Below are 13,954 nucleotides of genomic sequence, written 5' to 3'. Positions count from 1 at the left end.
TATCCGCCGATGAAGACTGTGTGATCAGACTGAAAGCTACGGGAAAAAGCCACTAGTGGACTTTGAGTTGGAACTGATTTGTAGAAACTGCAATTTCCAAGGTAAAAGGGTGTTTTAAAAGTAAGCGTTGTGGATGACATCATAACAGCTACTGAGCGTGTATGTCAACTTATCTATTGTCATGACAACTGAGTAAACTGGTGCAACTGACTACTCACCCTACTTCATACTCTGAGTATTATCCTTTGACCCCTTAAAACAGATCAATTTCTGCTTGTGGCATCTCATTGCAGGTCATGGCCATAATGAGATAATGAGCAGTGAGTAGTTTGACAGAAGTTTTCCAGCTTAGGTTGCTTCATTTGAAGGATTCTTAGACAGAGATGTTAGATGCCAGTTTTTCATGAGAAAAAAAATTACAAAATAAGAAAAGTAAGAAAACATACAGTTTTACTTAACAGATATTCTTTCCTATCCCTTAAACCATCTTGTGGTCTACAGATTTATCTTGGTGGGCCTCAACATCCTGTTTGCTAACTTGAAACATTTCTATAGAGACTTGTGGTACCTTAGAATCAGAAAAGCAGACACTGACTTTAACTTTACAATATTTATTGATAAGTTATTGAAGTACAGTGGAGCATCATATTGTACATAAAACTACAGTATCTTGTTTGGGGTGATGAAATAAAAAAAACAAACTCTTATTACCTTTTAGAAATGGGCCTTCATTACATTGTTCTTTCATTATGAACAAACAATTGTGGATTGAAAATGTAGTGTGCACATAGTCACATGACCAAACAACATATGGAAACTGATATTTACATTTTTCTTTTTCTCTGGAGTTTTTTGCCTATTTCTCAAATCGCATGACAGAAATATTGAAAAAAAAAAAAGAGAGAGAATGCATTTCCCTTCTGTGGATCCCCAGGTGAACCATATTCATTTTATCAATAAGCACGAGTACAAACACACATGACAAGGAGGGGAACCCATGTAAACAACAGAGCTGTGAGTTGACAGACAGACACTGGGATGTGCATCTTAGGACTCTACTTTTAGTCTAAAGTGTTTCAGTGCTTTTCAATATTCTTACTTCATTTGGAAAAAGGAAAAATACAAAAAGGAGCAATATAAAAGCAATAATTTCTTATATAAAAATGTACACAAAATTCCACTGCATTACCAACTGGAAAATGGTTTCAAGCCCTACTCCTATTCCTGCAGCCCTCTCCGGCACATCCTTTGTCTCTTCATCACTTCATAGCACATCTGTCTCACTCCTCAGTTAGTTATGACTGAGGGGTTCACATTGACGATCACTTGGACGACAAAGTCCTTCTGGATCTTGGTGTCTTGCAGACGAGTCTTGTCAGTCAGGAGCTTCCCAGAAAAGAACCACCTCTGGCGAATCACGTCGATGTCTTCCTGTTCCTCCAATTGTTTCTTTAGCTCAGCAATGGAATCGGCCATGCTGGCAGTCAGACGCACATCCTTTCCTAGGAAAACCACAAGGCATAAATAGAGTTGACACAGATTTCTGAACAAGCTGTGAGACACTGAAAAGCTATCAATTATAAATTAGTCTCCAGCCTAGATGAGATAAGATGCAATGATATTTCACATGCAAGGGTCAAACTGCATAACATGTAGTTCTTTAAATTTACATGCCATTTCATATGTTATGGTCATACTGGGTGTTTCTTACCTGTTGATAATCGCACCCGCAGCTGGAACTCTTGTCTGCATGGAGGAGGTTGAGCCTGTTTTTGTGTGGATTCAGAGACTTTGCTCTCAGTGGACGTTTCAGTGATGAGGTTGACAGGCGGGGCTAAAGTGTACGCCGGGAGCTGGTAGCGGTTTCCCAGTTCGTCATAACTCTCTGTCAGAGAGCCTGCAGAGGGAGGAATGACCTACATTAGCAACCAGTTTCCAAAAGTGTTTCTATCAATGACAGCAACTAACTTCATCCCTGTTACATAAGCTCTTTCTCCACGCCGATCCATTGTCTATATGGGGAAGTATGAGGCCATCACATTTACATTATGTTTACATCCCATTTACATCCTTGAAGCAGTAAAACGGTTAAAATCAAAAACACTCCTGTGACTCAGTAAATAAATGTGCGTGAGCAGAGTGCTATTTCCACCTAACTATGTCATAGCTTTGTGTGCACCAATCCATTCACAGCGGTCACGCAGCACTGCGACTATTATGTAACTATTACAGCAGTAATCTCTGAACAACTGATGCATGGGATTCTGCAAACTGTCCTTTGACATTTGGGGAATTATTACAGTGAGTTATGCATTTGTGCTGGAAGTTCCAGGACATTTACAGCTTACAATTGATAGCTGGATGAAGCACATTTCCATATCTGAGTGTGTGTGTGTGTGTGTTCATGTGCCTGTGGGTGGTTTCATACCATGTGGCAGAGTAATGCAGGCTCCATCCACTATAGCCTGTGCTAGCTCCAGGTCATTGCACTCTGCAGCCAGGGCCGCTGCTCTGAGTGCGTCCCAGATCTCTTTCCGTCCATCAAAGGCTGGAGCCGTATCCCAAAACTCATCTCTCTTACTCCTCAGCTGGCCCTCCGTCATCGGGTATTCACTCTTCCATTTTGGACGCTCCTTCTTGAGGGGCTCATTACGTCCTTGAAAAAAAGAAGGAAAACAAAAAAAAGACAGCAGTGTTCAATCTGATCTAAAAGGCTGACCTAAGAACGGATGTAAAGACTGTAAGCCACTGTAATCAGGAATATGCGCTGCTAGGCATTTATGCACAGCAACTTTTACTTTTCAAAATGTGCCACATTTGCAGTAACTTTTTGCAGCTAGTTTATCCTAATGGCATAATGGCCGCAGCTAAAACAGCTAAAAGGGATTATAGGTCAGTAAAACCAGGTATCTGGTATCTGGTGAAGCTCTGGGAAACCTGCTTTGTATGTAGGTGGTTGATGGGTTGGCTCAGGTCAAAACTGCTGTGAAAATGACTGAGCTCTTTTCCACTTAGCAAGCATTAGAGCAAGTAATATGTAAATATTTGATTCAGATGTCTTAATAATATATAACCTTAAGCAGAGTCGTGTAAAGATGATGATGGAGCATCATCGAATGTACACCAACTCAATTGTTTTATGAACATGCTAGCTGTCAGTAAATACCAGTGAGGCTCATCTTAAGTCTCCCATACTGATATCTTTGGTAAAAAATAATGCTTGAAAACGAACATGTTCACCCCCTTTCATCTGTGATATTCAACACTTATTCATTTGGTACATGTGCAAGTAAAGCCAATTAGGACTGTGCACGCAGCTGCGCCAACAGCACATAAACCCAAGTCATTTCATACACGTACTGCAGGTGTTTCCATGCTGGCATCTACTTTATACCCACTGTACCAACACAACCAAGAAAGTCAATTTGATTCACAGAGGGAGGAAAATCAAAGTGATTATTTATAGTGCTGTGGATTACTGCAGTGGCTAGTAACGCATACATCTTCACTGACATGCACACACACACACACACACACACACACACACACACAAGCACACAGCAGTGGATTATGGGCAGTAATCAGGTTCCACATAACAGGATTTATCTGCCCCTGTCCCATAAGGCATTGGTTGGAGAGATGAGCACCCTTTGGCCAATGAAAGGCAGCAAAAACACACACACGTCTACCACAGCGAGCACACAAAAATACAAACAGGAAACCACAACACGTCAATTATTACGTCATCGCATTTTCAAACTGTAGCATTTCTGCAAACAATGGCCTTCCTTCTGTCAAACTCAGTATATATTTTTATCTGATTTCTATCTGATGGATATTTCATTGAAACAATATCACACAGTTTCTGCTACTGACTTGGGTATTAGGTGCCATTCCCATCACACAATATACAGATATTTACATGATTTTCTATACCACTGACAGTGCAGGCCACCATATAATGTTAAATGTGACACCATGACATTTGGATTTGGTTTAAGTGTAAAGTATATTTTACACAATTTACACTTTTTCTAATTTAAATGGAATACATTTGTAATGAAAGACTTAGTTTTAATATCAAATCTACATTTGCACACTCCCAAAGCCATAATTACAATATAGCAGAAATCTGGAGACAGTAACTGCTTAAAAAAATTAGACTCTATATTCCTTTGATCTAGCTGCTGTAACATTATTATGCTAATGAACAGTCTATTCGTTTTACTTCTCTTGCACAGACATGGGTGTTTAGAGTTCATGTCTGTTTTTTGTTATTGTGGAAAAAGCATCTGCAAGGTTGGAAAGGAATGCATTAAGATGCCAGCCAGACAAATGCAAATGTTATGGTTGTCTGGAATCCTAACGAGCAACCTGACTGACAGGAGACAGCAAGGTATGCTGAGATAATTCCAAGCTGCACAGATCTGTTGTGATGACAAATCAATTCAAGAAATATCCTTGCAACAGCTACAGACTTAAAAAAAAAAAAAATCACACTTCAGTATTCTTAAAGGACAAAACCTGTTCTCAAGAAAGTGTTAGGTTGGGGGATCAATGGATGATTTTAAGGGAGGAGGTTTTAAAGAATGAACATGTGCCATGGCTCAACATGAAACACACCTTTGCCCCAGGTACATATTGTGACATAATGCCTTATACAAACAATGTTCATTCGCCTCCTTGTTGTTGTAAGTCAGTGAGCCAGACTGTTTGTGTACAGTGGAGTGTGAGCGTAAAGAGAGATCAACTCCGGTGTGACCTCAGCTGTAAGCCCAGGTACCTGGAATATAAGCTTAGCAATTTCAATTGAAGTCAGTGGATCAAGTTTTTTCCCTCAAGCTTAAGCACTATTAGTGAATGGAAGACCTACCCACTACACCTCTACCACTAAAGGAACTGAATGAATTCAAGTCATGTAAATGAAAGTGATAGTTTTGGACTGTTATTATTCATCATCAAAATGATGCCAGTCTCTATGAAAGTACACATTTCAGTAAGAGGTAGCACTGTGGAAATAGTTCATTTTAATATTTGTTTTCTTGTATTTTTAGCCATTTTTCCTTCTTGTTTCTTCATTTTATTTGTTATGGTATTTCGTGTAGAGCTATTAATAAACAGTGATACATACATCCATGAGAAAACCTATCAACCTAAGTACAACAAACAACATCATCAACAGTACAATCTTGAACTCTACACAAAACCTTCTGAGGCAAGTTATGGCACAACAAAGTGAGCTGCACAAACACGAAAACAGAAAACATGAAAGCATTTCTTCCACCCCTGACAAAAATCTATACTTACGTTTCAGCAAAATCCTGAAGGGTGTGTTTGGAGCGTGATAGTAGTTGTATTCCCTAGAGTTTGGCACTCCCATAGCTGTTCTTCCTCTGAGGTTTGATGTGAGTCAAACTACTTCACATCAAAAGTCCTCAATAATGAGCTACAGAGACCAACCCTGAGGAAGAAGCTAGCCTCTGCTGCGTCCAACCAGTCTGCCGCAACACGCTGCACAATTGACGAGACAGCCTGGTATGTGTAGGCTCAGATTCAGAGCTCCGTTAACCGTCGTGACACTTCCCCAGTTGCTTAAAAATGACCACACTCCCTCCACTTATATCCCTTCTAATAACAAACACTCCAAAAGCCAAAAATACAATAGGATCAGTTCATGGAAAGAGGTGCAATATATGGGGAGAGTAAGTTGAGTGTCCTAGCCAGAAGACTTTGCTCAAGAGGCCTAATCCTATCAGCTCTATTTAGAGACAGGATAGAAATACCCAAAGGCAACATGCTAAACCTATTAACAGACAATAAACCCTTGTCAGACTATTACAGTCTGTGTGAAGGAGAAACTACTGTACTTCTGTGAACTGCCCCCCAACAGGTGATTGTTTTCCTGCTATTTAAACAAGTACATGCAAACATGTCTTTCAGATGCTGCGTCCCCACAACTATTTCAGTTCATTAAAGAGCTCTTGTGTCTAAGTAGAAAGTCTGAGACAATGGATATGATCTGAGAAGTCATGTCTGTCTTGCAGGTATATTATCTATTTCTGCATGTAAATATATTTTGCAGCAGGTCGGCATAAGGTCAATCATGCACCAAGTAGGTCAAACTCTGATATGAAAACTCTCTGTGCCGGCCCCTGCTGCTGCTGCTACTGCTGCTGCTTGTGCTGCTCAATACATAATGCATGACAATCTAACGGAGCCCACAGTCGCTCTTTCACAGGCAATGGACTGAACAGTGTTTATATAAAACATTGCCCTCATCAGCGCAGGTCCTCAGCACAGATTAGACACATGACTAAGCCATGGCGCCTGAAACATTTAACACCTGAGACAGTAAGCTTTCAGAGCGAGACAGACGTCCATGCAGCAGGGGCGTAGATCGGAATCACCCTGCATTTCATCGTGAATGCTTGAATTGTTGAGATTGCATCTAATAGCCCACCTGTCTGATGCTATAAGTACTGTATGCCCCCTTTGCACTCTCCTGTACAAGGTGTAAGTAGCTAGTTCCGACAGTGCATCCTGATATCATTATTGTGCGTCTGATGTGCACAGGATGTGTACTGTGTACCACCTGCATTTTTATGCATCAACACAGAAGCAATTTCCCCTCTAACAAAATAATCATTTAATGTAACAGTGCCAGGCCTGCAAGGCTATTAGTAAGCTCTCTCTCAAACTGTAATAGCACTCTCTGCAAAAATACATGTATAGAAACTGTCTCATTCCCACTTTCTTAATTTGAGGACATCATCTCCCAAGCGTGAAGCAGTTCTCTCAGTGCATTCACTAAAATATATGGTTATTTTAACAGATGAGAGGCTGTAATCTGGAGTGTTTCACATTCTCACCTCCACGTTTTTTGCTTCTTGTCGAGCTTCGGGCACTCCCTTGTCCATCCGTCCTACTCCTCCCCACACAGCCTCCCATCACTGTCCCTACATTCCACACCAAGGAGAAAAAGCATCAGTCCGTCTGTATCATATTTGCCATACAGTCGAATACAAATGCTTCTTAATGCATATGTGGTAATGAGGATGAACAAACAGTTAATGATGATGTCAAATTAAGAGCCTCGTATGAAAAGCATCATCAGGGCATGATGACAGCTCAGCAGTCCTTGTTCCTGTGAGGTCAGACCAGCCGCGATGTTTATGTCACGTGTACTGCCAGCTGACGGAGACACGCGCCTGAACCTCATGCCACCCTTGCTCTGATTTTTCATTAACATATATTTATTTTAACATGTGTTCATGCAGCATTACAATTTATGTTATGTGTAATTTAAAATGTGTATTTCCGATGTGATTTGATTGATTTGCAGTCTTATCAGTCACGGGCCTTTTGATATTTCAGTATTTAAATTTTACATTTTTTTTTTTTTTTTTTTTAAAGTGATTCATTTTGCCTACCGGAAATCCAGTCTGCTAAATTATGCATCCGTCTGCAGTTTGCTTGCCACATCCGAACTTGCTTCCAAGTGAAGTTATCACTGGATCCTGACGCGACGATGAGCAGAAGGTGCGAGTCAGCAGGTTGACAGACACAAACTGGGAGCAGTCTGTCCGTACAGGACTCGCGGGCTCTGCAGAGCCTCCAGGAAATCTCAACAGCTTCTCCAAATTAAAAGAAAAACTGAAATCAATGTCCCTATTCCCCCCGAATCATAATGAATGAAGCTCACCCGCACAATCCGTTTCCACTGAGCTAGAACTAAATCCTTGTCAGTCTGCACGCATGCGCATCTTAGACCAATTATCTATCTTTCGTCACTTTCACCAGAATAAGAGCGGAAGCTGTTACTCCTTCACAATAATAGTACCGATTGTAATTAACCATTCAGTTTGCAAACAAGCAGAATATTAAAATAGGATCACTGAAAACATCAGTATTTACGATAAACATGTTTTTCAAAAATGTAAAATCAATGTTAGGAGTTACTGCGCAATATACATTTGTATTCTTTAACGAGGGTTTTGGTTTGAAGTGTAGGGCGGAAATTGTTGGGTTTTTTGTTGTTGTTGTTGTTATGGTCACTTGATGTTTCTCCAGAGCCAAAGAAGGCTACATCTTAACATGATCTTATCCCTTTTCATAAAATCTGGCATTTGCAATAAAACACACACCTGAACTTTTATATACCTTAGAAATTAAGAAATCGGATTTTGCTGGTGTTCCTCAAAAACCAAATATTGAGCAAAAAGTTTGACTTCTTTAAAGTCATTACCTATTTGGAATAAACCTGTGTGGAACCAGCATAATATACTGCAACCTACAAACATGTCAGTTCAATAAGTTTACTATCTATCTAACTAGCAAGTTCAAATTTGTACTGGATTATGTTTTATCTTTTTCTGAGAACAGGGTAATCCTGCTTGATTTAATCTTGGCAGAAAAATTCAGTTAACTCTATATTGATTATCCATTGAAGGAAAGCAACATCATATATACATATATCATAGTGTATGCAAGTAAGGGTAAAAACAGAAACAGCTAACACTACAACTAAGCTCAGGTGCCTGATAAGGATGAGGGTTAGCCTTTGCCTTTGGAACAACTTCAGCCTTCCACAGAGCAAAGTCACATGTAAGTCCTGAAGAGAGCATGTGTGCTTGTGTGTGTGTGCTTGTGTGTGCTTGTGTGTGTGTGTGTGTGTGTGTGTGTTTGTGTGTGTATGTGTGTAAAATACTTCATTATTCCTCATGAAGTCAAGCATCCTAATGGGTTAATGTAAGAAAAATGTACTTGGAATAAATAAAAATGAGATGAAAGGTCATGAAAGCATGCCTTCACGAAAACAGTGAATTTGTTCACGAGTGTGTATAAAGGAGTCTTACCATCTTGGAATAAGAGCACATAATGAAGTTATGGACACACTTGCACCACACTGAGGTATAATCAATTATCCTAAGCCATTTCTGACCAAACTTGACATGTCAAACACTGACATCTGCTGGAAGATTGAATATTGACAGGTGTGTGTGTATGTGTGTACTCTGTGTCAGATAGAGTGGGCGGGTGTGATGACCAGGGTGAGAGGGTTGGAATCAGACTGAAATCTGTTATCATCCTTTAATCTCTTCTCTTTATATGACAACCTTTCTTTTACATTTTCCTCTGAACTGACAATACCGGCACCCACTCTCTAACTGCCATTTTATCAAATATTTATCCCATTCCTTTCTACAACATACCTTACACATCATTTCATGCCAGCGAGATTTTGCTCAAACGCCCAATATGTCATTCAGAATGTAACCTTTCATACGCATCTCAGTTTACGCTCCTCTACTAGTAGCATGTCTCTGGGTCTGTCTGTGTAAGTAACATTGTGACATAACACAGGAGATGGAGCAAAAAACCTAATCCAGATGTGTAGGCATTGATGCCTACTTTAGAATTTCCAGAGTGAAAATGTTTCCTTTTAAGTTTGCTGTACAAAAATGAAATCTGTGTATGTGTAATAATAATGTGTGTCTTTAGTTATAAGTAAATACTGACAGCATAAATTTAAATAAAGCAAGTTAAAAAGATTTATTAACTTAACAGGTACAAAATACAGATAAATAACACATTTACATGATAATGTAGTGTTCCTTGAAAGTTCTAATTAAATGATAATATTGGACTGGAAAGTGCAAATGGTATACCAAGTATGGAAGTGGAGGTGTTGAGATGAACCATTTTGTCCAAAAACTTTTTGGCTTTTTTTTTTTTTTTAGTTTTAGTTTTTTAGACAAATGTCAGCTTGGGCAGAACAAGCAGAGATTGTCTGTTTCAAAAAAGAAAAGATTATTTTACAGGTACTTTAGTCCAATGATATGTCAGTCAGTACTTGAGGCTTGTAAAAATATCAAACCCATCGATAGCACAATGCTCATAGTCAAGAAAGACCAGTTTGTTAGTAAAACCCAGTAGAGAACAACTCATCCATGACACACTGCCTCTTCACTGCTGAAAAATGTAGACCATCAACCGCGAGCAATGCCACAGCAAGTTTTTGAGGTATTGGAGGTTGACACGACTCCAGTTGTATGGAGCTACCACGCAGGGATCCTTTAAGCCAACCAGATCAAATGACCAGAGGAGGTCGGACACAGAAAAGACTGCCGAAAGCAGGCTACAAGGATGCCTATGTAGAGTCTGTCATACAGGTATCAAGTCCTTTTTAACCGGGAAGATGTCCCACGTCAACCCATCACCGTACGGGGCATGTCCAGAGGGAAGGAGAACACGCGTCACCCAGTGACTACAGACAAAAGATAGAGCAACAAAGATCAACGGAGGTGACAAGAAGTACAAGGTTGTACTGGTCATAGATGATGCATGGCAACCTTAACAGAAAATCTCTACAAACATCAGAGACACACACCTTCTCTTCTCCACACCAAGGAAGATCTTCCAATTATTCAGCCTGCCATAGTTGAAAGGGTTTCTGTATACCTGGCAGAGCAGTGAAAGAATAGGACAAGAGGTCATTAAAAACTCATTATAGGTTTCTACCATTCAAACCAAAATGAACAAATTTCCTTTAATTGAGGGTTTGTGACTCATCATAAAGAATACCATGCAACTTATCACAACCTGAATTATTTTAACATGTAATTATCTATGCTCACCTTTCCCCATTTTGCCATTCGCTTTGTTTCTTTGCCATTAATGTGTCTTTCTATGCTGGTCTCTCCTCTGGATATGAGAACCGCATGCCAAATGGTCAGTGCTCCCAGTGCCACTCCCACTGTGCTGAGAGAAGAGAACACACTTCATTTGATCTGCTGCCAAGGCAATAAAAGACAACAACCGTGCCCCAGTTCTACATGACATACTGACGGTTAACAGTATGTGATTTACAGGAGTTGTAGGAAGAGTATGAAAGAAATCAATATACTTTAATGTTTTGTACTAACAGGAAGTGATAAAAGTCCTATCAAACAAATTGCAAACTTGATTTTATTTCTTATAAATGGCAAGGGACAACATGAAATGCATATTTTACCTGGTAAGCACCCACATGTAGATGATACTCTTATTAATCATCTTATCCTTAAACGTGTATGGTGGTGCAGATGTCTGATAGTTGGTCTTGACAAAAATAAAAAGAGCAAATATTATAAAACTAATCGATAAACAAGATACGATTAATGATGCTATTCTGTGAGAATTTTGAGACTATACCTGGCCAGGGGGGAGAAGCCCTATAAGAAGTGCCATCCCTGTTACCGGTACCCCTGGCTTGTCCATATCCAAATGCTTAAAGCGCTAATGGAACAGCCCGATTACACAAACCCGAGTGTTAAAGACAGAAACAAGCCAGTGTCAGTAAGGAACAGTTAAGCCCCTCAGAGAAGGACACCAGACATGGAGGAAAAGTAACAGACAACCTAACAAGCCTTAGAAGGGCAGAACACCAAGCAGGCCTACAGACAACTGCAGTCCAGTGTGGTGTAAGTCTGAGCATCTCACCTCAATAGCATTGTATGCATCTAGGAACAGGTTTCTGCCACTGATGCTACAATAAACACAGCCCAAGGTCATGAAGAGACAGAAGGAGAAGAAGTAACGGTGGTTAAAATGGCCCACGCAGTTATTCAACCACGCTGAGATGCAGTCATTAAGGTAAACCACCATGTCTTCATAGTCACATTATATGATTTCTGATACTACAAATATAATGTTAGCACAAAGGATACGACAATGATGGTCCATCTTCAGAATGCACCTGGGAAAGAAGAAGAGAATATTCAGTCTGATGCTTATATAGACAATTCTGCAAAGATTTTCCTTACTTAACACAAGGCTATCATACGGTAAATGTATGTGGAGCCCACCACCCGAGGGTTCTGGTGGTAGGCCTGGTTCTCGAGCCAGGCCTAGTGTAAGTCCATTATTCCACTAAGCAATTGATAGGAACCTTTTTTTCCAACAATTTCCCTTTGGTGGTCAAAAAAATATATAAATGGTCCAAATGAGGTAGCTAGCAAAACAATGTGATACTCCACAGATAAACCACTTAACTAAAGAAATAACAGAACAGAACAGAACAAAAATGACACTGACTCACCTGTTACAGATGCCACAGTGGTGTGTTCTTGCTGGTTTGGCTATGATGCATTTTTTGCAGACTGACACAAATGGAGTGTCATTTTTTTCCTGTTTGAATGAAGACATTTTTGTTGCATTACTAAATGTAAGTTTTATTCGAGCCCAGATTAGTCATGTCATTTGTAAACTGCACTGCAGAAAAGTGGATGTCTTACTGTCGGGGGATACCCAGGGGAGGTTTTGGCGGCTTTGTAGTAATGGAAAGCGATCATGATGAGGTTCCAGTGTCCATAACATACGTGCCAAGCAATCCATGCAGGGGAGTAAGTGTTGAGGACCAGGGGCAGTAGGACCACGTAGGCTATCACCACGATGGAGCTGGTCAGTATCACCACCAGACAAACGAACACCTTCCAGACAAAGACATTCAATATCCACAGAGAGCTTTGTTCAGAGAAAAACATAAAAACTCCCTGTAACTAATTAAATGAGCAAACAAACAAACACACACTCACCGTGCCAAACCAGCGGGTGACATAGTCCACAGTCCAAAACACTGGTTCAAAGACTGAGTCGAAAACCACATCTGAGTCAGTGAGGGAGTTAAAGTAAAGTGACTGCACCAGCAGTCTCATGTAACACCATGTTTCCCTAATCCACAGAGGCAGCCTGTTCCTCCCTCTCCTGATACATGACCGTGACCGCACACAGCGCAGCAGGTGGAGCATAGAGCTGGGACAACACCGCATCCTGCATCTGTGACAGGTGCACACCTGCAAAGAAAATAAGCAATCAACAGTAGACTCTCACAGTCTCACAGTTAACAATTATCACATAATCTGCTAATTATTTTCTCAATGAATCAATTGTTGGGTCAATAAAATATACAACAGTAAAAATGTCCATTTCAATTCTGTCAAGCCAAAGGTAAAGATATTCAGTTTATTATCACTTCAGTCACAGAAAGGCAGCACATCAATATAAATGGGTGGCTGTAAACAGACAGCATTAGGCATTTTAGCTTGAAAAACAACTTTCAATTCACTAATCCTCCTTCCTTTCAGCTGTAATCCAGTGTATTATATTAAACTTACCATATGCCGTATTTGAGAGCCCGTCAATTTGGGTTTTTTTTGCCTGTTAAGTTGATTATACAACTCCTGTCTGTGCCAGTTGACACTTAAACTTTATCAGGTACAGAAGCCAGAGCATTTGTAGGTGTATAAACCAGAAATACAGAGGAGTGTAGAAAATGGGCTGGCTCATGGGTTTATGGCATATGCTTAAAGTCTAGAAAGAGACAGCAATCTTGCTTTGCTGCATTCCAGACAGGGTGGAGCCTGGGTGGAGGTTTTAGTTAGTAGCTACCTCAGGTTAGAGGGGCAGTGGTCAGGAGTGGAGTTGACTTTTGTGATCAGTATCATTCAGCTTCACTTTATCAGACATTGATAGGTTATTCACAGACCAGTACAGGACATTTAGCTATAGCTGTCGCCTCACGAAAGACCTAACAATTTAATTGTGCATAAAACACAGTGCTTTGAATAGTCTCACAGAAACCTAACGCTTCCAAATCCCTTTTGTTTGGATGTCATACAGTGTTTTCCTACTCAAACATCCGACGCTGTAGGCTGCGGCTCATATTCTGATATATAATAACATTTCAGATTTATGTTAGGGAATACTCACTGTTCTATAAAAGCAAAAACACTGCCGGGAGCGGCCCTCCCGTCGACATTTTCAAAAGGAAGGCAAAAACGGGATTATTGCCACATATTAGCGTAGAACAGCAGCATCTGGGATCTTCTGTGACAGTTAACAGATCTGAATCCTGATCCGGAATTAGTGCGCATGCGCCAGAGGAGCGGCGAAAGGCACCATGGTAGTCAGAGTC

General features: G+C 40.3%; 2 protein-coding genes across 7 annotated transcripts; both read right to left on the bottom strand.

Annotated features, from left to right (window-relative positions):
- Positions 1-636: 636 nt before the first annotated feature.
- On the bottom strand, positions 637-7,753 carry LOC111234638 (ubiquitin domain-containing protein 1-like). 4 transcript variants are annotated; one of them, XM_022762820.1, is made up of 5 exons: positions 7,703-7,753; positions 6,870-6,956; positions 2,429-2,656; positions 1,712-1,897; positions 637-1,502 (listed from the first exon to the last, which is right to left on the bottom strand). In XM_022762820.1, exons 2-5 carry the CDS (start codon positions 6,946-6,948, stop codon positions 1,288-1,290), a joined length of 708 nt encoding a protein of 235 aa, XP_022618541.1. In that variant the 5' UTR covers positions 6,949-6,956; positions 7,703-7,753; the 3' UTR covers positions 637-1,287. The 4 variants fall into 4 exon arrangements, with proteins under 4 accessions (XP_022618541.1, XP_022618539.1, XP_022618540.1 ...); XM_022762818.1 differs by lacking the exon at positions 7,703-7,753 and adding an exon at positions 7,431-7,696; XM_022762819.1 differs by lacking the exon at positions 7,703-7,753 and adding an exon at positions 7,066-7,125.
- Positions 7,754-9,599: 1,846 nt separating this feature from the next.
- LOC111234686 (probable palmitoyltransferase ZDHHC16) lies at positions 9,600-13,883 on the bottom strand. 3 transcript variants are annotated; one of them, XM_022762844.1, is made up of 11 exons: positions 13,750-13,883; positions 12,576-12,833; positions 12,276-12,470; positions 12,080-12,168; positions 11,709-11,737; positions 11,482-11,615; positions 11,194-11,277; positions 11,015-11,100; positions 10,638-10,761; positions 10,391-10,461; positions 9,600-10,267 (listed from the first exon to the last, which is right to left on the bottom strand). In XM_022762844.1, exons 2-11 carry the CDS (start codon positions 12,807-12,809, stop codon positions 10,165-10,167), a joined length of 1,149 nt encoding a protein of 382 aa, XP_022618565.1. In that variant the 5' UTR covers positions 12,810-12,833; positions 13,750-13,883; the 3' UTR covers positions 9,600-10,164. The 3 variants fall into 3 exon arrangements, with proteins under 3 accessions (XP_022618565.1, XP_022618573.1, XP_022618582.1); XM_022762852.1 differs by lacking the exon at positions 11,194-11,277; XM_022762861.1 differs by lacking the exon at positions 9,600-10,267 and having other exon boundaries at positions 10,638-10,756.
- Positions 13,884-13,954: the final 71 nt, after the last annotated feature.

This window comes from Seriola dumerili, unplaced genomic scaffold (assembly GCF_002260705.1).
Source record: "Seriola dumerili isolate Sdu_G_001 unplaced genomic scaffold, Sdu_1.0 BDQW01000024.1, whole genome shotgun sequence".
Taxonomy (NCBI): domain Eukaryota; kingdom Metazoa; phylum Chordata; class Actinopteri; order Carangiformes; family Carangidae; genus Seriola; species Seriola dumerili.
The sequence above is the reverse complement of the archived record's forward strand: the minus strand, read 5'-3'. Positions and strand labels throughout refer to the sequence as shown.

What these genes read in the sequence shown, in the direction of transcription:
- LOC111234638 (XM_022762818.1), bottom strand. Translation starts at nt 7,482, where the DNA reads ATGTGGCAAGCAAACTGCAGACGGATGCATAATTTAGCAGACTGGATT. An exon ending in CTGCATTACTCTGCCACATG is followed by an intron (nt 1,898 to 2,428) that starts GTATGAAACCAC and finishes CTCCCTCTGCAG; the next exon opens with GCTCTCTGACAGAGAGTTAT. An exon ending in GCGGGTGCGATTATCAACAG is followed by an intron (nt 1,503 to 1,711) that starts GTAAGAAACACC and finishes TGGTTTTCCTAG; the next exon opens with GAAAGGATGTGCGTCTGACT.
- LOC111234686 (XM_022762844.1), bottom strand. Translation starts at nt 12,809, where the DNA reads ATGCGGTGTTGTCCCAGCTCTATGCTCCACCTGCTGCGCTGTGTGCGG. An exon ending in GAATGGCAAAATGGGGAAAG is followed by an intron (nt 10,462 to 10,637) that starts GTGAGCATAGAT and finishes CTGCTCTGCCAG; the next exon opens with GTATACAGAAACCCTTTCAA. An exon ending in CTTGGTGTGGAGAAGAGAAG is followed by an intron (nt 10,268 to 10,390) that starts GTGTGTGTCTCT and finishes TTTTGTCTGTAG; the next exon opens with TCACTGGGTGACGCGTGTTC.